The sequence below is a fragment of the Lolium rigidum genome, chromosome 4, assembly GCF_022539505.1.
Source record: "Lolium rigidum isolate FL_2022 chromosome 4, APGP_CSIRO_Lrig_0.1, whole genome shotgun sequence".
Taxonomy (NCBI): Eukaryota; Viridiplantae; Streptophyta; class Magnoliopsida; order Poales; family Poaceae; genus Lolium; species Lolium rigidum.
Genome location: NC_061511.1, coordinates 54,763,555 through 54,784,057, shown reverse-complemented (window position 1 = coordinate 54,784,057; position 20,503 = coordinate 54,763,555). Strand labels below are relative to the sequence as shown.

Below are 20,503 nucleotides of genomic sequence, written 5' to 3'. Positions count from 1 at the left end.
GGTCCAGTGCTATCCACCGAAGAACTGATCATATATGTTGTGAGCTAATAAGCATTCTTCTTGATATATGTTGCAGAGATGGTGACGAAGAATTCCACTCCGCGTGCCAAAGTTGACGACGGCAGCCTGAAGCCTGCGCCAGAATCCAGCATTACCCCAAAAGACTCAGCCATCAGAAGAGTTGCGCTGGTGGTGAGTAGCTGCCCACATAAAGATGTGGCGAAATTGATTTGGTGATATAGATAGTAGACCATCGCTTCTGCTGAGGTAGTGAGTTCGAACACTGTCCTCGTTGCAGGTCATCGCTGCAGTGCTATTCGGCGTTAGCATCGCCTTGAAGGACGGTGTTGAGAAGGCGTCGGAGTATTTTGCAGGGTGTGTGTTACGCATCTCCACTAATCTTTAACATTCAGGCTGTTTTACACAACTGTTGGAGGTGTGATTCCTATCCGCATTAGAATTCTCGGACCATACAAGAGCCCATTCGAGAAAATTAGTGGATATTGCATGTTGGCTTTAGATGCTTGGATAACTGCATAACTCTGTCTACGCATACTCGCGTAGGAAAATGTTTTTCTGGCGAATAGGAAGAGGGTTAGTGAAAATAACCATGCATGGGTGCTTAAGCTCATTCTTTGGTTTGTCCAAGTTAGTTTGCTTAGTGCGAATTTGAATATCTCTACTTGATTTCTTAGAAAAGCTTTGCTTCATAATTTAATATTAGCCTTCAGTTCTTTTCATGTCTTCTACATTTGAGGTATAACAGTGTAATCAGGTTCTGCTATGTACCAGCTATTTGTTGGAACAGAGTTTGTCGGTGGACAATCTCTTTGTTTTTATCCTGGTCTTCAAGTATTTTAAAGTGCCCCAGGAGAACCAGGTACAGTTAATAGCTTATGTGATAGATACAGTACAAATATACTTTGTGATTTCCTGCTCAGTTTTTTCTGTCACATTGGCAACTAGAATCGGGTGCTTTCTTATGGTATTGCTGGGGCGGTGATCTTCCGTGCAGCGTTGATCATCCTAGGAGTAGCAACCATTCAGGTAAGCTATTCTCCCATGTTACTGTTATTTTTTTTCTGTTTTATCCAATTATAACAACTCCTATAAATTCCTCATGTTCTGTAGAGTTTTGAAGCGGTGAACTTATTTTTTGCTTTGATCCTGCTATTCTCTTCTTACAAGGTAAATTGTTCCTCTTTGTGGTAAAAAAAAAGGGGATCATGCTTTTCATATTTTATTTTCCTTTCACGTACATAGTTACTTTTGCTTTTATACATTGGAAACTAGCTTTATCAAAATGATAGGTTCTTGCTAGCACTTAAAAAAGGTCTACTTCCTCTTTTCCACTGAAAGTTTCCTTTGAGCAAAAGCAAGCCTCATATATGTCTTTGACAATATATTCAACCAATTTAGTTGCATGTACCAGTACTACATTACCATTCACTTATTCAGCATAACTCTTCCATCATATAGAAGCTAATGGCATAACCGCTTCTTCTTTTTCCGATTTTATATTTGGTCTTTTTGTTCTAGTATACCATAACAATTAGACCTAGTTTTCCATGAGTTAGTAAGCTGTTGTAGATCCAATTTAATATGTGGGGAGTATGATATTTGTTAATTATTTTCACTATATTAATATATGCAATACATGTGTATGTAATAGTCATATTCTTATGACAGCTATTTGCTGGAAGCGATGAAGAATCTGATCTGTCTGATAACTTCATTGTGAAAACATGCCAAAAATTCATTCCTGTCACTGGTAAACAACTCCTTTAATTCTTTTTATTATTTAGGATATCAGCATGGTTCACTTTCCGTTCCAGATCATAGCCACAAGCCCACAATGACCAGATCCTTGCTGAAATTTTGAAACATTTCTTTGAAACCAAACTCCTTATTTCTGGGAATTAGTAATCACTCATTGGCATGCATGTTGAACTCGTTCTTCTGTTGCTCTTATCAGATTATTATGATGGTGACCGGTTTTTGACAAATCAAGATGGTTTACTGAAAGTAAGTGGTGTTCAAATTAAGCAGGATCATTTATCACACTAGCTATTGCATGATTACTTATTAGTTATCGAACTTGATATGTGCATGTGCTGGAACCTGCAAATTTTACCAATTCCACGTAAATGTTTGACTAGTTTACTAGTGCTGCATGCACAGAAGCTTATAACCACAACAGCAGTGCTTTGTGTTTGATTGGACTATCTCAAGACAGTACTTCAACCTCGTAAAGAGCTATCTGTTCCTGAACATTTCATTCTTTGTTTGGTGTCTGCAGGCCACACCATTACTCTTGACTCTGGCAGTGATCGAGCTAAGTGATATTGCTTTTGCTGTAAGTCCGTTCTCTATACTTCCTGTGTGATGTTTCCCTTTCCATTTTGCGACCTCGAGCATGGGGATTAACATCTTTAAATTGTAGGTCGACTCAATACCAGCAGTCTTTGGTGTAACAAGAGATCCATTGATAATATTGTCATCAAATATTTTTGCTATTTCTGGTAAACCTTCTTTCTGTCCCTATGAACACACCATACACTGCTTTTTTTAATAAACAAATGGACTATTCTTGTGACAAAACTCTTTCATCACTACTGATGGATTACACTGTCAACATCTGATTTGTGTGTTTCAAAACTAATCCTCCTGAGGCTTTTTGTGGCCTACATCTTTTTTTTACTCCAACCTGCACTCTATTCTTTCATTCTTGCTCAGAGCTCTTTATTCATGATGTTCAAGTTGCCTGTTACATCAAATTTTGTTGTCTATGTATGAAAGTTAATAGCTCAAAGTATATCTGATCACCTCTGAATTCTATTTCTGTTAGTTCAGCCACACATTGCCTACTAGTAATATCAATCCTAAATTTGTAGAAATCTTTGGTGTTCATGATTGTTTTATACTTACCATTTACAAGTACCCAATGTAATAAGTATGGCTGAGTAATTTCATCATCTCTTATCATGCAACTGGACATTTGGTAATCGCACCTACTTGACAGTGAAGATAAGTGATGCATGAAACAGCACCTTGGATAACATTAGATCTTGATGTAGAATGTTTGTGTAGAATACAAATTTGTGCATTTTTAATTCACTATGAAGTGTTAGTGTAATAATGTGACAGAACAATTACCTTGTAGGTTTGAGGTCACTCTATGTACTCATTTCTGAGAGCATGTCTGAGTTGGAGTATCTGCAGGTAAATGTCCTTGCTCTTTTAATGTTTCTTGAATTATTTGCATTTTTAATCCTTTATTCAGCTAGCTATGCATTCTTATTAGTTTACAGTTATACTATTAAAAGAACAAAATTCAGAAATTGTCACTGAGATTTGGTCCATAGTAGTGATAACTTGTGGTGGTTGCCTTATCGCTTCCAATTTCCTTAATCCCTTGCGCATGTATATGGTACCATGGTTCTTGAATGGTCAATGGGTGAACATATCCATATATTTGGCTATTATCTATTTGCCACTGATTGCTATTGGCAATGTGCTTTCCAGCCTGCTGTTGGTATCGTTTTGGGCTTCATAGGGACAAAGATGATCTTTGACTTCTGTGGTGAGCAATCAGAAAGCACATTAGCTAGTTGTTGTATTCATTGGGTTCTACACTTTGATCTAGTGTTTCCATTAGCAGACTGCCCTGATTATGCTGATTTATGGCAGGTTATCACATACCAACAGAAGCTTCTCTTGCTATTGTTACCACATGTCTTAGTGGCGGAGTAATATTGAGTCTAAGAAAAGCATCAACTGACCAGGAACGTGACAAATAGCCAGCGTGCTGGGAGAAGGTAAAATTAATGAATTAAGCTTGCTGTATTCTTTCATGGATAGTCGTACTACAACACACAGATGCTATTTACAACCTAGAAAAATTCGCCCTTTTCTCACTAAAGAGTAAAGAATGTTTATGTTACTACGTCAAAGAATCTTTAACCTAACAACACATGTTATAAGCCATGTATGTATGTTTAACTTATACTTTGCTTGTAGTTTAAATATTTTCCTTCTAGATTGTATTTAAACTTAGAGAAAGAAAATACACGAGGTTGCAACTGCAAGTGCCAACAACTGGCAGAACAAGGAAGCGCCTTGAATGGATTTGGCCTCATATCGGAATGTTAAGGCTTTGTGCATGTTTGGCATACATTAGGCTTGTACTTACAGCATACTTGTCACTTAACTACTTTGAGCCATCCACATGCTACCATTCCACAACTGGTACAATTTAGGAGCAAGTAACCTGCTAATTTACAATAGATAGGCAGTCCTGGATTTCTCTACAGCCACTTATTCAACATAACCATTCTGGTTGAAGTGACTGAGACTGCAAATTCCAGAACTTACTATAAGCACCCCTCTGTTTTTTTACGTGATTTTAAGCATCCCTCCATTATAAGCAAGAACCGCACCGTCTACTATAACGTATCCTTTGCTGGTATGCTTTCCAGGCTTTGCTTTTCGAATTTTAAGTATGTACAGATCAGACTGATTCTGGTCGTGATAGCATCCAAATCTAGTACTTCCTCTGATCCATAATAAGTGTCACAGCACGTATCATGGATCGGAGGGAGTATTGCATTTCATTCTTAAATGGTTGAATGGCCATTTCATGAGTTGTGACAAAACAGAACCCAAAGATATTTGTGCTGTTCAACATTAGTATGACTATGCACATGAAACATATTTGTATGTCTTGGTTTCTTCCATGTGAAATTCCTCTTGCATATGATGGCACTACACACATGTATCTAAGCCGTCCCTCTCTCTTGGTGCCAGTATAGCTCACTCAAGTTAGTCGTGACTGGAGGATATAAAGCAGAAGCAGCCTCCATTTGTTTGCAGTTTGCATAACACAACCAAGCAGGCAAGAGCCTCCATTCGTTTATGGAGTTGAGGCCAATTCAGCCTGTGACCAAGATTGATGATCAAGGCATGACATAGATGCCTGATACAGAACCTACAAGTTCCATTACCTGCCCCAAAAAACCCTACAAGTTCCACAGAAGGTTTTGGAATGTTAAGTCAGCAACAGGCCAACGGCTGACAGCAAAACCAAAGACAAATAAGTATACACTACTTGTGATAAGTTTTGCTAGAACAATTTTTTGCCATGGTTGTTTGTTATGATACCACAGAACATTTAGCTTATGATAAACATGATGGTATGTTCATCATGTTTGTAACTTAGCAATGAGTGTCAATGTAAGTACCATTTCATTCTTCCATTCTCCTGCTGATCGAACCTCACTTGTAGAAACATGCTGTCAAATGTAATTATTTCCTACATTTCCTCAATGTACAGTCACTCATGTACGTACAATGTGATGTAATCCTGTTGGTTCCAAATCGCAGCACATAAATTCAGAATTCACTGACGACCTTCCAGAATTACAATCACAAAACAACAGAACATAAAATATGGAGCAATCAAACATTCTGCGGAGAACATGATTCTTTAACTTTCAATAAAAGAAGACAAACTGGGGCGCAGTTTATAGTTCAGTTTGAAACTGGAACGAGCAAATAACCTTATATACGACTATGGAAATGGCACTTCATATCTACAATTTTTGGAGAGCTAAACCGACTTGGTTGAAGACATGATGTAAACTAAGATATATCTAAGCGATGCTAATTATGAAACCCTGCAGATTAATGACTCAGACCTTGGAGCCATCACCATCCTCAGCATAAACCTGGCCATATTCACCCTTGTCGCCGTCCTCGTCCAGATAGTCAGCCCTTGCATTGAGGGCCAGCATCTGGCAAACAAGCCAGAACAGAGCAGCGTCAAGGGCCAGGAAAGCGGCACCTCCAAAAAGGCCAGTCTTTGCGGTAGGGCACTGGGTGTCCATGTCATGGTGGATGTTGCTGGTGCGATGGTGACTCTCCGTGATCGTTGCCCAGAGCAGCATCGCAAAAGCCAGAGCTGACACCAGCCTGATTTCACATGAAAAGTTAGTAGAATGAATAATGTGTAGCATGGTTAGCACGAGTAAGATACTAACTGCAAGAGACTGCGGTACTATGCATAAAATGTAATGATTCAAGAAAAATGCTAACAGGGGAAATGTAACAGCTGTCATATCAAATACTCCCAACCAAAATTAAACCCTTGAACATCAAGGCCCAATATATCGCCTAGAGGACATTCCACTAAACTGAAGAAGAGTGTCTGTACTGTTCAGCATTTACCTACGGAACTGTGCAACATCAAAATAATTCAGGGCCTATCAAAAGAGACTGACAATGCACAGCCAATCTCCATCAAAGGCAGCGCTCTCTGGCTAGATTCATCTTAGATACTATTGCTTCTAGTCAGCATGAAACTCTTAGCTGCAGAGCTGAAGGGAACTTACTCCGCGATGACGAAGAACACCGACAGGCTGGTGCTCTGGAATAATGCTCCTCGAGGAACTGACTTGCCCTTGTATGGGAAAAAGATGGAAACGTGCCCGATGATGGCAGCTAACACGAGCGCCACAATGGACACGCTCCCCATTGCAATGGTCGGGTCACTCGGGAACTTGCAGATGACGACATCCTTTCCCTTGATAGGTGTCCCGTAAGGGGGCTGCATGAACGGCAAAACAAAATCCACATTAAGTTCAATGTTCAGAGAGATCGATATCAAGTTATGGTACCATAGATGATGAGGTTTCTGTAACTAATTTGATGGTGAGCCTGATAGACAATTCGAGTAAAGTAAAGTAGTGAACCCGGCCTGGTTGGGACGAGGGAGGGCAGTGCTCTTATTGCAGAGGAGGTTCCTCAATGATGTGGTGAAAAATATATTCCGAGCAAGTACCGAATTCCTCACCCTCTAAGGGGTTCACAACAAAATGTACGACTGGCAAGTGCTTGTATAACAAGAGAAAAGGAAGACAACCTTTTTGTTCTCCGCGATGACGCCGAGCAGAAACGCGAGGACGCCAAACAGGGAGACGGTGAGCGCGATCCGTTGAGCCGAAGTGAAGCCCATCGCTCCTGCATAAACAAGCACCCGTAGCAGTCAGTAAGACGAGACAAAATCATCGGTAAGTAACTGAATTGCTAAGAAAAACAGCTGAACATGAGCAAAGATTACAACAGCCTGGCGGCAACAACGGAACGCACGCAACAGGGAACGTCGTGTTAATGAAATTGCAAAGCAAAGATGAATGAATTAGCAGCTGTCCTAGTGTCCTACCATCTTAATACATGTCCCCTTAGAAGCAAAAAAAAAGATAATAATTATGTATGTGCGCCATTTTTGACTTCGCATGGACGGACGCGTATAGATAGGTTGAGCTAGACGCGAGTGGATCGATAGAAGAAAAAATGGGATTAATCTAATCGAGACCCGTCGCACTCGAAAGGGCCGATGGTCGGTGAAATTTCCGTCCAGATCGATCCGCGATCGGCAGAACCAGGATGGACTGAGACGAGATCGGAGCGAAGGGGTCGGAGTTACCGCAGGGACGGACGGACGGCGGCGGGGGGAGCGAGAGGGGGAGGAGCTCCGGCGGGCGCGGATCGACGGAGGAATCGAATCTCTTCACCCTCCGCTCGCGTCCACTGCTGCGGTGCGGTGGGACGGATGGGAGGAAGGTGAAGGTGGGTGGTCAACTTCCGAACCACAGGCCACAGATTGACAGATATACTACGGGTCGGGTTACTCTCGCAGTGGGGCCAGATGCCGTGAAATGCGGAATGGACGGTTTGGGTTTTTTTCCCTTTTTCCTAACGGTATAAGATCGCACCATTCCCTGCTACGTTTATCTCATCCCTGCTTATTGCCGTGCTGCTTCTCTTCCTGCGATCTCATCTCTCTTTGGATCTGTGCTAGGGTATCCATCCATCCCGTTACCAACATGTGCTTAGAGCCTTCATCTCTTTCGGGATATGGACCCCCTCTACCCGCACGAATCCGGACCCTTAATGGGCCAAGCCGGATCCGTCACCAATATCGGTCCGGTGGATCCGGCTCCTTGTTCCTGGGCTGGTCTTCATCCAACTTGATCTACAGCAACTGGGCCGCCCGATGGGCCTCATGCCACCATCACCGTCTATGGGCCACCCGGGCTTGCCAAATCCAGGCACTGTCGATGGTACACCTATGAAGTATACCCACAACAGTTGCAGAGCTCGTTTCAGCGGCGATGAAGTCCGGTAGGGACGAAAAAAAAACTAGCACAAAGCGACGGGGGCCTCCATGCGAGGGCGGCGGCAGTGGGAACCCTCCCACCGGTAGCCATGGGAGCCTCCATTGGGAAAAGAAGCCAGAGAGAAACGGAGAAGAGAGATGATATGGTTGGTTTTGTCTCTCTATCAAATGGGCCATGCCTGGACACATAAGGATGGAAAGGGGTGTCCGTGCGTGTCGTCGTCTGTCCATGGCCACACAAAAACTCCCTAAGTTTGGGTCAGCCCCTGGAGATGGTTGGACAAGCTACAACAATGCCCTAACTTTCCTTCTTCTAAACTATATAGCTTAAGCCAAAATAATTAGAATGCAATTACATAATACAAATTTATGTTACGTATTTAGAGAAGTAAAATTATGGTGTAACAAAACTTAGTTTAACTTTTTATACTATCTAGTAATTATCTACAGTAATTAATAGAGTACTTACACTACAATTCTCTGACTTTCTTTTCCCCTGACTTGGCTCGTCAATGTTAGAGGATCCGTCTCCACACGCACATGTCTCGAATCCTGCCACATGGTGAAAACTGAAAACTGAGGCACAATCCATTTGGAGAACTACCTGCGAAAGTTGACAGCGGGCGGCTGCTTCCGACTCATCTGTATAGGCTAGGAGTTTACTGAAGAAAGAATCCATATATAATATGTATATGACATCCACATCCACCATCGGCCAGGCCCCCCTCACGATTCTGTATGGCATAACTAGCTCCCGCTACCTTATTAATTAGGTCAAGGGAACCATTAGTATTGATCATATCCCAACCTACCGAGGGTGGCGTCCATGAGACTTCAATATATAGGAGCAAAAGCCACAAACCTAGTCGTCCTGAACAAACATATTCATGTTAGTCCAGATGTAGTACAGATAGCTTTTGTGTCATTAGAGATGCGGTCATCCTGTAAAATCTTATGCCCAACTACAAAGGATGTAAGATAGGAAGAGTAATACCTTGCTGATCTTTCTAGAGTAGTTAGCCAAATGAGCTTACCATGTTGAAAGTCAATCATAGCATGAAAGGTTCATGCTCATGACCACACAATTTACAAGCTTTAGAGTTCATCACATGTCTTCTCACCAATTCACTATAGCATGGTAAGAATATTTCACTAACCACCATCAAAAGATCCTTATCTTGGGGACAACAACTAGTTTTCACAATTTATTCTTAACTTCTCCTCCAGTATTGTAATAACCAGCGTCCGAACCTAGGTTCGATTTCCTAATAAGCATTCTATATGAGGATCTGGCCGAGTAAATCTCCGTCTTCTCCTCAGTCCAAGACCAAATATTATTAAATTTAGTTATTCGTTTGGAAATATAAACGATTGCATCGGCATCAAGATCGAACAAAGAGACATTTTTTAAGTATTACCTTCATCCCAATCACCCATTTCATCTATTCAGTTTGAAATTATCATAGGTGTGTCATGATCATCACATCGACGTCCCATAGGTTTGTGAGATGACATGATGGGAATCCATCTATCATTCCAAATAGACTTAGTCTCACCATTGCCAATACATCTGATCAATCCATGATACAACACATCACAACCACAAAATAATTGTTTTTCCAAGTCCTTTGATGTACCTTTTGGACTTTCTGCTGACAACACATGGGTAGTATCTACCCTTTGGTACCTGAGCATGTAAACTGTCTAGAATTACCACAAGATACCAAGCTTGTTTTCCTAGCATTGCATCACTGAAGAGCTCAAAATTCTGAAAACTTGTTTTCCTAGCATTGCATCGCTGAAGAGCTCAAAATCCCGAGAACCAAGAATCATGCGCATTTTGGGACAACCAGCCTATCCCATGACTGTCAGTTATACCTGGCCATATGTCGGGCCGAGATGGGCTGAGGAAAGCCCGATGCTCAAAAACCAGGCCCAAGCCAGGCCCGGCCAAATACCCATGATATCCATCAGGCCGCGGGCCGTGCCGTAGTATTAAATGGACTTTTCGGGCTACCTAGGCCTGGCTCGACCGGGCGTCGGGCCAACATTTTTAAGCCCAGGCCCGAGTTTTCCGGGCCGGGCCTCGGGCCGGGCTGCCCATGGTCAGGCATGCTATGAGTGCATGCCTAGTTTATCAAGTGAGTCACTCCATTAAAATTTATATTTATAGGACTCTTTTTTTTGTGTGGCTAGACTGGATGTCCCTGTGACTGTTTTTTTTGTATGAACAGGTCTACTAATATATAAGTTACATGCTGCTATTATACAAGAATATTTAGTGAACAATGTCTATTACTGATTACTCCCTTACATGTTTACATGTACTCAGAGCATGATGACTAAGCCAATGTCAAAGAGAATGTCTCCTCTAGTGCTGAAAACTACACTCCCAATTTCCGTTACCGACTGGACCATCTAGTGTGAATCGAGTGTTTGCATTTCATAGGTGACAATCATCCGTGGAGATGTATGGAACTTTTAGAAAGAAAAAAATCGCAAAAGTTGACTGATAAAATGTAAAAAAAATTCCGTCGCCGGGACTTGAACCCGGGTCTCTCGGGTGAGAGCCGAGTATCCTAACCACCTAGACTACGACGGATCATGTCGAACTTTGGTTACTGTTATTCTAGTACGAGTTAGACCTTCATCACTTTATCACTTCGCCCCCGCAGCAGAATGCTCTGATGGGCTGAACCACATGCGTGTGGGCCGAATCCAGAGTGATGCACGGCCCATACAGTTCAGCAACACCGGCCCAGCCCACCACATCAGCACGCGGCAGCCTCGTCTTTCTTCTTCCACTCGTCCTGCGGAGCGCGGCGAGCAGCTCTCCTCTCCTCTTATCGCCAAAACCCAACTCACCCTCGCCCTCTCCGGCGAGTCGATGATGAGGCCGTCGCCCATGGCGGCGCGGGCGGCGAGCGGGTGCTCCACGGCGGCGCTGGCCTTCTTCCGCCTCCGGCCCCTCGGCCGCGCCGCCCGCCCCGCCGCCGCCCCGGTCGGGCGCTTCGCTTTCAGCGGCACCGCCGCCTGCCGCGGCCGCCTCGTCGACTCCGTCCTCCAGGAGCTCCGGTCCCGGAGGCCCGTACGGGTCTCGGCGAGGTAATGCGTGCCCCCTTCCCGGTCTAGGTCCTGCGCTCTGCTGTCTCCTCTCCGCCGCGCTACCTGGCGACTCCTCCACCGTTTCAGTCTCCGTCCCGTTGGCGCCGGCGAGGACATGGTCTGATATACACGTTTTCTCGGTTCGCTGGCTCGCTGCTTGTACCAAATGGAACAGAGAACCAGGGTTGGAATTATTTACTAGGCCCCAGTCCTGGGATCGGGATTCGGCAGTCGTCTGACGGTCTGAGCGATTGCTTGGGCGCACGATGATAGGGTTTGCAGCAGTTGTTCTACATACATAATCTCTACGCAATTCGTTCCGTTGTACATAAAGAGATATCTATAGTCGTGGAGCATCAGACTGTTAACGTCGTAGTCTCGAAAGCCATTTCGTGTGGGGATGGACTGTCACGCCGGCTTTTCAAAATGTGTAAGGGCTAAAGTTACATTCACATAGAGCACTGTGGAGGTTTCCTTTTCCTTCCTTATTTTTCGGCATGATTTTTGTGTCATGGGTTATGAAGATTGCAGTGCGTTTTAATTTATCAATGACAGTTAATTTGTTGAAAACCATTTTATGTGGGGCTGGGCTGTGACGCTACTTTTTCGAAATGTATAAGGATTTCAGTTACATTCACACAGAGCAATGCGGAGGTTTCCTTTTCCTTCCTTTCATTTTCGTGTCATGAGTTCTGAAGATTACCTTTTAATTTATCAATGACAGTTAATTGCTTACTTAAACATACTGTTGAGATTTGGATAGTCTTGCGCAGTCCTTTAAGAGAGACAGAGATTACGTATGCTTATTGTGTTGGGTCGGCTCCCTCCTGCTGTTCTGCTTGTTAGAGTTAATCAAGCATGATTGTAAATTGTAATGACTTGTGTCCATGATTATTATATGCTGGTTTTTAAAATTGACAGTAATGAACCTTACAGTTTGGATTCTGCTTCTCTTTTTCAGGATAGGGTTGCAGGGCACAAAGGAACTGTCGGACAGTAAGATAGACAAGAAAACATTACGAAAAGGATTGCTGCTTGAATTCGTCAAAGATTCTGAGCGATCCTTGCTCGCAGTTGTAGAAAGGCCCGATGGGAAGAAAAACTGGGTAGTGACTGACCAGGTATGAAAAAGGGAGGGTCACTAACTAACTATAGTCTGTCTTGTTGATTTATTTCCGAGGGCATATGCACACTTTTTTCACTGATAGAGAGGCATTTTGGATTCTCTTCTGACTTGGTTGTTACTTTTGTACAGAATGGTATCCTGTCATCTATAAAGCCCCAGCAGGTTACATATGTCGTACCTGGTACCATAGATTTTGATTGCTCAAGAATAGCTGAATTTCTCGAGAAAGCGCAAGATCTTTTGGTGAGAAATGTTGCATGAGTCGTCAGTGTCTTATGTATAATATGCATCATGGCTTATCTCTTATCATATGGTTTGCTACAGGACCCTACCATCTTGGAATGTGCCTGGATGGAGCTTTCTGAGAAGGACAAATCAGTAACAGTTGAGGAGTTTGCAGATGTAAGGGGTTCATAAGATCTGTTATCCTGTGTCTTTCTGTATACAAATCTGATTCTTGTGATTTTTCTCAGATAGTATATGGTAGCAAGGAGTCTCTGGAAAGCTACTGTGCACACTTCTTGCTATCACGGGATATTGTCTATTTTGTGAAAGTGGACAACAGAGGTTCGTCCACATATCAGCCTCGACCGTCTGCTCAGGTAAATTTTCTAAATATATGTGTTATATACACTTCCTGTTACAGATTCTGAATAAGGTGGTGACCTCATTAATGTTGCAAAAATGCATTTTGATAAAACTCTGAGATCACATACGTCCTATAGACAGCAAGCCTGGACTGATTAATGCTTCCAATTCTGTGGAAATTTAGTTCCCTCTTTCTAAGCCTACCTGTTCATTTTGCACTATTGAGCCTGTTGTGTTACTCTGTTTTTGCATGGCAGCGGTCTGTACAAATTAATGTGTTATGTTTATCTCTCTGTGCTGATTTTGCTTATATTTTTCCTCTGATTTGCACGATTAGATGTTTTGCGGACTTCCATTTGCTAATCTGGCATATTTTGGCAGCGAAATATTTGATTTGATGTATTTTATCAAGTGCATGTTCCCATAAATTTCTGTAGTTGCTTAACTTTCTGCAATTTGGTTTTGGCATTGTTGTATTGATTGGTAGACTTATGTTTATCATCTGGTAGTAGGTGGATGAACTTATACGAAGGAAGCTTGCTAAAGAGGTTGCTGATAAGGAACTGGAAGAATTTGTTGACCTACTCAAGTCTGCTAAAGCATTGCCTCTAGACTCTAAGCCTTCTAAAAGTTCATGGTTGATGGAAGAGAAGGTGAAACAAAAAATTGAGTCCCTTCAGGCATATGCAGTTGATGCATGTAGTGATGCACAAAGAAGAATGGCGGGAAATGTAAACTATCCTATTCACATACCATCATTTTTCCAACTTAAAAAATATTGTTTAGTCTAGTATCATGCTTTGTTGAGACAAAGTGCCGACGCTTGTGCACATGGTTGTTAATGTGATGACAGATTCTCAAGGCTCTGGGGTTCTCACGGACTTCATCAGCTGCCCTAAAGCTTCTCATAAATGTTGGGTACTTCCCCGTGCATGTCAACCTTGATCTTTTCAGATACGATGTTCAGACCACATATAGTGAGGAAGTCTTGTCTGTTGCTGAGGAGCTTCTGGCGGATTGCCCTGATTCAGATAAGGTATATTTTGTTCCTGAATTCTGAATCACTGATGCTCTTCATATATACATATACACTCAATATATCTGGCATTTCACTTTCAGCATATCAGGAAGGATCTTTCAAATTTGAGAGTGTATGCCATTGACGTGGATGAGGCTGATGAAGTATGTTTCTTTATTTCTACCCATGCATCTTCCACAAGAGACTGCATAATATAAAATCCTCTGCTCACCGATAAATCCGTTAAACACTACAATTTTTTATGGTAATCAGCTTGATGATGCACTAAGTGCAACTAGACTACCTGATGGTAGGATAAAAGTCTGGATACATGTAGCTGACCCAACATGCTTTCTTCAACCCCGGAGCATCATTGACAGGTTATTGTTGCATCTCCTGCTCAGCAGTTCTAGCTTTTCTATCAACAGAATTGTTATTTTTAGTTGTAAAGAAATTATGTTCCGCTCACAGGGAAGCCATGCACAGAGGAACCTCGATATTTTTACCAACTGCCACCTATCCAATGTTCCCAGAGAGGCTTGCCATGAATGCTATGAGCTTGCAACAGGGTACAGATTGTAGATCTGTGAGTGTATCTGTGACTTTGCATCCAGATGGAAGGTAACTGTCTGCTTATTTTCTGTGTCTTTTATCAGCCAGTTGTCTTTTATATTTTCTTTTTTTCTTTGGGAGGTATTATGTCTTTCTTTTATAATAAGTTTATTGAAGTTGTCTACAACTCTTCATTCATTTTGTGTGTACATAGTATTGCAGAATATACGATAGAGAACTCAGTAATCAAACCTACCTACATGTTAACGTATGAGGGTGCAACTGAATTGCTGTACATGAATCTGGAAGAAGAGGAAGACCTGAGGATTCTTCAAGAAGCTGCTTCAATTCGTGCGCAATGGCGTTGTAGCCAAGTAAGAAGAGCTAAATAGTCCTTTTCTGTTTGCTGGTATATATATCATCCTTTCATTAGTCATTTTTGATTAGCATATGAAAGGGGCAAGCACCATTTTAATTCTTAGAATGAGAAAAGAAACAGACTGCCAGTAACTGATGTACGCTCATACTTCTGTACTCTGGTCCATATATGCTGCAAATAACTTCTCCATCAATTTGGACGATCATTTTTCACGTCGAATAAGCAATTTTACCCTCTCCAGTTTACATTCTCAAATAATTAGTTCCTTATACCACCTAGCACAAGTCTGTACCTTTGGGGACTTTCTGAACTTTTATGTGTGTACACTAGCCAACTGAATTTTATGAGTGCACTTCATACTTGACACCATTGACACTCTGAATTTTGCAGGGTTCAATCGACACTTCTATGATAGAACCTCGTATCAAGGTGGCAAATCCTGATGATCCTGAACCAAACATTAACCTATATGTTGAAGACCAAACCAACCCAGCAATGCAGCTTGTAACTGAGATGATGATACTTTGCGGGGAGGCGGTAGCTGCTTTTGGTGCTGACAACAATATTCCTTTGCCGTACAGAGGGCATCCCCAGTCTAGTACAGCTGTGACAGCATTTGCCTATCTACCTGAAGGGCCTGCCAGGAGCGTTGCCAATATCAGTGTACTTCGTGCTGCAGAAATGGATTTCCGAAAACCTGTAGCACATGGTGTCCTCGGAGTTCCTGGTTATGTACAGTTCTCCTCCCCCATTCGAAGATATGTCGATCTGCTTGCACATTATCAGGTATTTATGCGTCTATTAAGCATATGAACTATGTGAATAGAGACATGATACAGTTTGGAGGACTTCAATAGTGAACTAATTGCTCTTTCGAATTGCCAATTTCTTTCATGTGTTATGAATGGACTATAGTTTTATCCACATAAGTATGATCTACTTAATTTTGTACATTAAAAAATTGCAGGTAAAGGCGTTTCTTAGAGGTGAATCTCCACCATATTCAGCTGGTGACCTAGAAGGAATGACATTTATTGCGAGCATGCATGTTAAAGTAGCTAGGAGGCTCCATAGTAACAGTTTACGTTACTGGTTGCTGGAATACTTAAGGAGACAGCCAAAGGGGAGGAAGTATAAAGCACTGATACTTAAGTTCATGAAGGATCGTATGGCAACTTTGCTTTTGTTGGATGTAAGTCAACATATTCATCCAATAATTTTTTGATTAATGGTGAAGTGTCTGCAGTACTATATTTTACTTTTGCTTGGGATCGTGAGCAAGAACTTTAGTCACTGAGAGTTAGTTGTCCTGCCCCTAGTTTACAAACTGGACTAGTCCTAGTCTACCAGTTTGACTGAGGAAACCCGGAATCACCCCCCTTGTCCAGTGTGGTTCAGTTGGAAGGCCACCTATGCAAGTTCACTGGTCAGAACCAGCTCCCCTGGACGCCCCCAATTTTGCTTCACTGCTTCTCCATAGATTCCTAGAACCTCCAGGTTCCTTGTCAGTTTGATGAAAATCAGTAATACTGCCTTGCTCCCATTTTCTTCCCTTTATTTTTTCTGGTTCTAACTTTTGACGAAGGTCACCAAAGCCTACCTGCTGTGGAATAGGTGAACTTGTAAATGTGATGACATACGCTAATCAATTTGCTTAACTTCTTATTTAATAACACAACCGAACTTGCTTTTTTTGGAGGTAGTTGCAGCAAACCTTACCGAAACTGATTAAAAGTTACGCAGTCAAGGGAAAGCCAGCCTCCTGCTATTACTAGCTGCTTCATCTGGTTATCTTTTGTACCCAAGTGCTAGCCTACTTGCCGCTAGTTTGTTTGTAATGTTTCAGATTTTCAATGATATATAGATTCGACTCTCCCTGTCCCGATTTTGAGCACCCTGTTCCAATTATCTTCTTTGGTGACACTGGCAGGTCGGGATCCAAGTCACGACCATGGTTGCAGCTGGGAAAGTGGGAGACGGAGCTACTGTTGTTGTGGAAATGGTTCATCCCCGTGACGACATCTTATCAGTTACAGAGATTCCAGAAGATACGGAGTAAATGCACACAATGGCTTCTGGATGCCCAGCACCTTGCTCACTGAACCTAAGATAGAACTGTGCTGCAGCCTGCAGGTACCATATGCACCTAAGAAACACAAATCGCCTGTTGTTTCCTCTGCTGTTACGGTTATTGATTTCGGTGTGGAGGGTTAGAGGTGATTCATTGCCTTGGCACTTTGAGGTGAGGATCTCCCCTTTCAGGACCGTGTTCTTGAGTTCACTATCAAGCCCAGGTTGATGGATTCATAGAACTGGTAAAGTGCAGGCGTATGGTCACGTTGTGAACCTTTTAGGAGGATAACAATCATTGAACTATCTTGCTAGTCCCATTTTGAGGCTGAGGCATTCTGATGAAAGTGCAGTTCCTTCGATCCTCGTGGTGTTTAGGTTCAGATGCTGAGTTTTGGGAGTAATGGTTTTTGTACAGCTACACGCATGCATGCGTATGATCTGGAGTTTGATACCCTGCAGATACGAAATCTTATTCATTCACTGCTATGATCTTGGACCTATTGCTATGTATATACTTTCTTGATGTATAGAATGGGATTACGGCAGCACTGTTGTTTCTCCGATTTCGTTCATTGATATTTGACCCTTATGAGATGGAATTTACGTTGGTTGTACGGTTAGATCATGTCTGAATGTTGCCAAAGCACGTACAAGATGCCGCTGAAATTTCGTATGGGCAGGAGAGTGGGTTAGCTGAGGCGAACAGGAAAACGACGCTGAAATCTCAGGTACTCCTTCCGTATCGGTTTAACAAGCACGCACGTGGTTTAAAAAATTATTTTGATCAATAAAATATAGATTGTATATCATGAAAGTTATATCATTGAAAACCTCTTTTAAATACGAATCTAATGGTATAAATTTTATGTCTATAAAATTTATATTTTGTTGTCCAAATGGATGGTCAAATTTTATCTTAAACTGCGTGCGTGACTGTTAAACTGGTGCGAAGCGAGTACTGTAGAACGTACGAGGAGCCTAGCGGCTTGTGGTGACATGAACGGAACCTACGGAACTCTCACGCTGGGTACCAACAACGGCCTGAAATGGATACCGTTGAGGTTGGTGAACGACGGGTACCAAACACCAGAGCAGAACGGAGGAAATGAAATCCCAGGTTGCTCGGAGCATATCGTACGATATATCATTTTGCGACTGCACTAGCCGGCATTATAGGTGTAGCCTATGACATGGTGCTTTGGTTCATAGCTCTAGATGCACGTTTGATGAAAAACGTATTTTAAAAGGTCTAAAAATTTCGAGAAATATCCGTGTCTATATCTAGACGTTTATGGTCTGCTTCAAAAGGACAAAAAGAATGTCTCGTATTAGGCTATTTTGGAGCACCGAAAAGTATCTTTTTAGAGCATCTCCAGTCGCGTCCCCAAAACGTCCTCCAAACCGCGCCAGATCGAGCGTTTGGGGGACATGTTTTGTTCGTGCCGCGTTTGGGGGACGTCGCTCCCCAGCCGCATCCCCCAAACGCCTCGCCCAAATGAATATTGGTGCACGAAAATAAAGGTTTTCATTCAATTTTGATTATATATTACAAAGTTTGAATGAAAACGGCTAGCTTTAATCTAAACCTAGCCTACTGACCGCCCGGCGGTGCGTTCGACGGCCCCGCCCCGGCGTCGCCTGCCCTCCGCCGCAGCTCTTGCTGCGCGCGCCGCCTCTCCGTGCGTAGGGCGGTGGCCAGACGCCGCTGCTCCAGCACCGCGCCCCTGCTGCACCGCCTGGAGGGAGAGCTCGATGGCGCGACGAATCTGCGCCTCTTCGCGGGCACGGGCGTCGTCCTGGAGCTTCTTCTCCGACTCGAACGACTTGACGAGCGCGCGCTGCTGATCGGCCGTCTCGTCCGGGTGTGTCCCGTCGTCGTCGGACCACTCGAACTCGTCGTCGTCATCGTCCTCCTCCACCTCGGCCTCTACCTCCTCCACATCAGTTGGCGCCTCCATCATCGCCGCCGCCAATGCGTCGGCCTCCGCCGCCAACTCGTCTGCCCGCCTCGCCCAGGCCGCCTCCGTTGCCGCCAGCGCCGCTGAAAGGACACGGATGTCGCCTAGAGGGGGGGTGAATAGGCGATTTAAAACTTTTACGAGATGGGCTTAACAAATGCGGAATAAAACTAGCGTTTACTTTGTCAAGCCCAAAGCCTATAAACTATGGTTCACCTATGTGCACCAACAACTTATTCTAAGCAATGGTTCACCTATGTGCACCAACAACTTATGCTAAGCAAGACAAGCAACTTATGTGATAGCAAGATATATATAAAACTTCAAGCACGATGGCTATCACAAAGTAAAGTGCATAAGTAAAGAGCTCGGGTATAGGAATAACCGAAGTGACGCGGAGACAACGATGTAGCCCGAAGTTCACACTCTTGCGAGTGCTACTCTCCGTTGGAGCGGTGTGGAGGACAAGTCACTCCAAATGCACGAGGGCCACCGTATTCTCCTCGAGAATTCCCACCAAAAGGGATGTCCTCGATCCACTATGGGACCTTAGGAAGGTCACCGAACCCGCACAAAGCTTGGGGCTATCTCCACAACTTAATTGGAGGCTCCCAATAAATTGCCACAAAGGCCTTGCCCTTGAAGATTCTCCACAACTTAATTGGAGTCCCCAAGAACACCACTAAGATGCCACAAAGGCCTTGCCCTTGAAGATTCTCCACAACTTAATTGGAGTCCCCAAGAACACCACTAAGATGCCACAAAGGCCTTGCCCTTGAAGATTCTCCACAACTTAATTGGAGTCCCCAAGAACACCACTAAGATGCCACAAAGGCCTTGCCCTTGAAGATTCTCCACAACTTAATTGGAGTTCCCAAGAACACCACTAAGATGCCACAAAGGCCTTGCCCTTGAAGATTCTCCACAACTTAATTGGAGTCCCCAAGAACACCACTAAGATGCCACAAAGGCCTAGAATCCGTCTAGGGTTCCAAGAACCCAAGAGTAACAACCTTCTTGCTTTCACCTCCATGAATCACCGTGGAGAACTCAAACCGATGCACCAAATGCAATGGCAAGAACACCACAAAGATGCTCAAGTCCTTCTCTCTCAAATTCCAACAAAGCTACAAAAGCTATTGGGGGAATAAGAGAGGAAGAACAAATAAGAGGAGGAACACCAAATTTCTCCAAGATCTAGATCTAGTGGATTCCCCTCACAAAGAGAGGGATTTGATTGGTAGGAAATGTAGATCTAGATCTCCTCTCTCTTTTCCCTCAAGAATATGCAAGAATCATGGGAGGAATCAAGAACTAGGGCAATCTTTGAAGGACAACAATGGAGGTGAGAGAGAGAGAGAGTGAACCAACCAGCCCAAGGAGGAAGAAGGGGGTCTTATATACCCCCTCCCAACGAAATATGACCGTTTGGGACCTCCCAGGCCGGAAAATCCGCCCCCGGGCCGGATTATCCGCCCCCCGAAACGCCCCTGGACTTGGGCCGGATATTTGGCCGGATATTTGCCCA

The 20,503-nt window shown here is 43.3% G+C and overlaps 3 protein-coding genes and 1 non-coding gene across 4 annotated transcripts in view; 2 read left to right on the top strand and 2 right to left on the bottom strand.

The window, feature by feature from the left end:
• Positions 1-5,353, top strand: part of LOC124647068 (thylakoid membrane protein TERC, chloroplastic) — a 21,243-nt gene extending 15,890 nt beyond the window's left edge. Inside the window, exons 2-14 of the mRNA XM_047187060.1 lie at positions 77-192; positions 299-375; positions 793-880; positions 967-1,047; positions 1,132-1,188; positions 1,690-1,771; positions 1,976-2,025; positions 2,300-2,356; positions 2,444-2,522; positions 3,164-3,222; positions 3,526-3,583; positions 3,691-3,818; positions 4,807-5,353. Of these exons, the coding sequence (XP_047043016.1) occupies positions 77-192; positions 299-375; positions 793-880; positions 967-1,047; positions 1,132-1,188; positions 1,690-1,771; positions 1,976-2,025; positions 2,300-2,356; positions 2,444-2,522; positions 3,164-3,222; positions 3,526-3,583; positions 3,691-3,800 (914 nt within the window). The 3' untranslated portion in view covers positions 3,801-3,818; positions 4,807-5,353. The remainder of the gene's footprint in view (positions 1-76; positions 193-298; positions 376-792; positions 881-966; positions 1,048-1,131; positions 1,189-1,689; positions 1,772-1,975; positions 2,026-2,299; positions 2,357-2,443; positions 2,523-3,163; positions 3,223-3,525; positions 3,584-3,690; positions 3,819-4,806) is intronic.
• Positions 5,354-5,467: 114 nt separating this feature from the next.
• Positions 5,468-7,597, bottom strand: LOC124708332. Its single transcript, XM_047240005.1, has 4 exons — positions 7,484-7,597; positions 6,920-7,017; positions 6,390-6,604; positions 5,468-5,970 (listed from the first exon to the last, which is right to left on the bottom strand). The coding sequence occupies exons 2-4, from the start codon at positions 7,010-7,012 to the stop codon at positions 5,691-5,693; spliced, it is 588 nt and encodes a 195-aa protein (XP_047095961.1). The 5' UTR covers positions 7,013-7,017; positions 7,484-7,597; the 3' UTR covers positions 5,468-5,690.
• A 3,108-nt stretch (positions 7,598-10,705) lies between these two features.
• TRNAE-CUC lies at positions 10,706-10,778 on the bottom strand. Its single transcript has one exon. It is a non-coding gene; the product is annotated as a tRNA-Glu (tRNA).
• Positions 10,779-11,037: 259 nt separating this feature from the next.
• On the top strand, positions 11,038-17,562 carry LOC124708330 (ribonuclease II, chloroplastic/mitochondrial). The gene is made up of 14 exons (XM_047240003.1): positions 11,038-11,281; positions 12,243-12,402; positions 12,537-12,650; positions 12,732-12,809; positions 12,881-13,009; positions 13,508-13,726; positions 13,849-14,031; positions 14,115-14,177; positions 14,287-14,393; positions 14,485-14,634; positions 14,780-14,939; positions 15,335-15,730; positions 15,912-16,136; positions 16,875-17,562. The coding sequence occupies exons 1-14, from the start codon at positions 11,064-11,066 to the stop codon at positions 17,001-17,003; spliced, it is 2,331 nt and encodes a 776-aa protein (XP_047095959.1). The 5' UTR covers positions 11,038-11,063; the 3' UTR covers positions 17,004-17,562.
• The last annotated feature ends 2,941 nt before the right edge of the window (positions 17,563-20,503 follow it).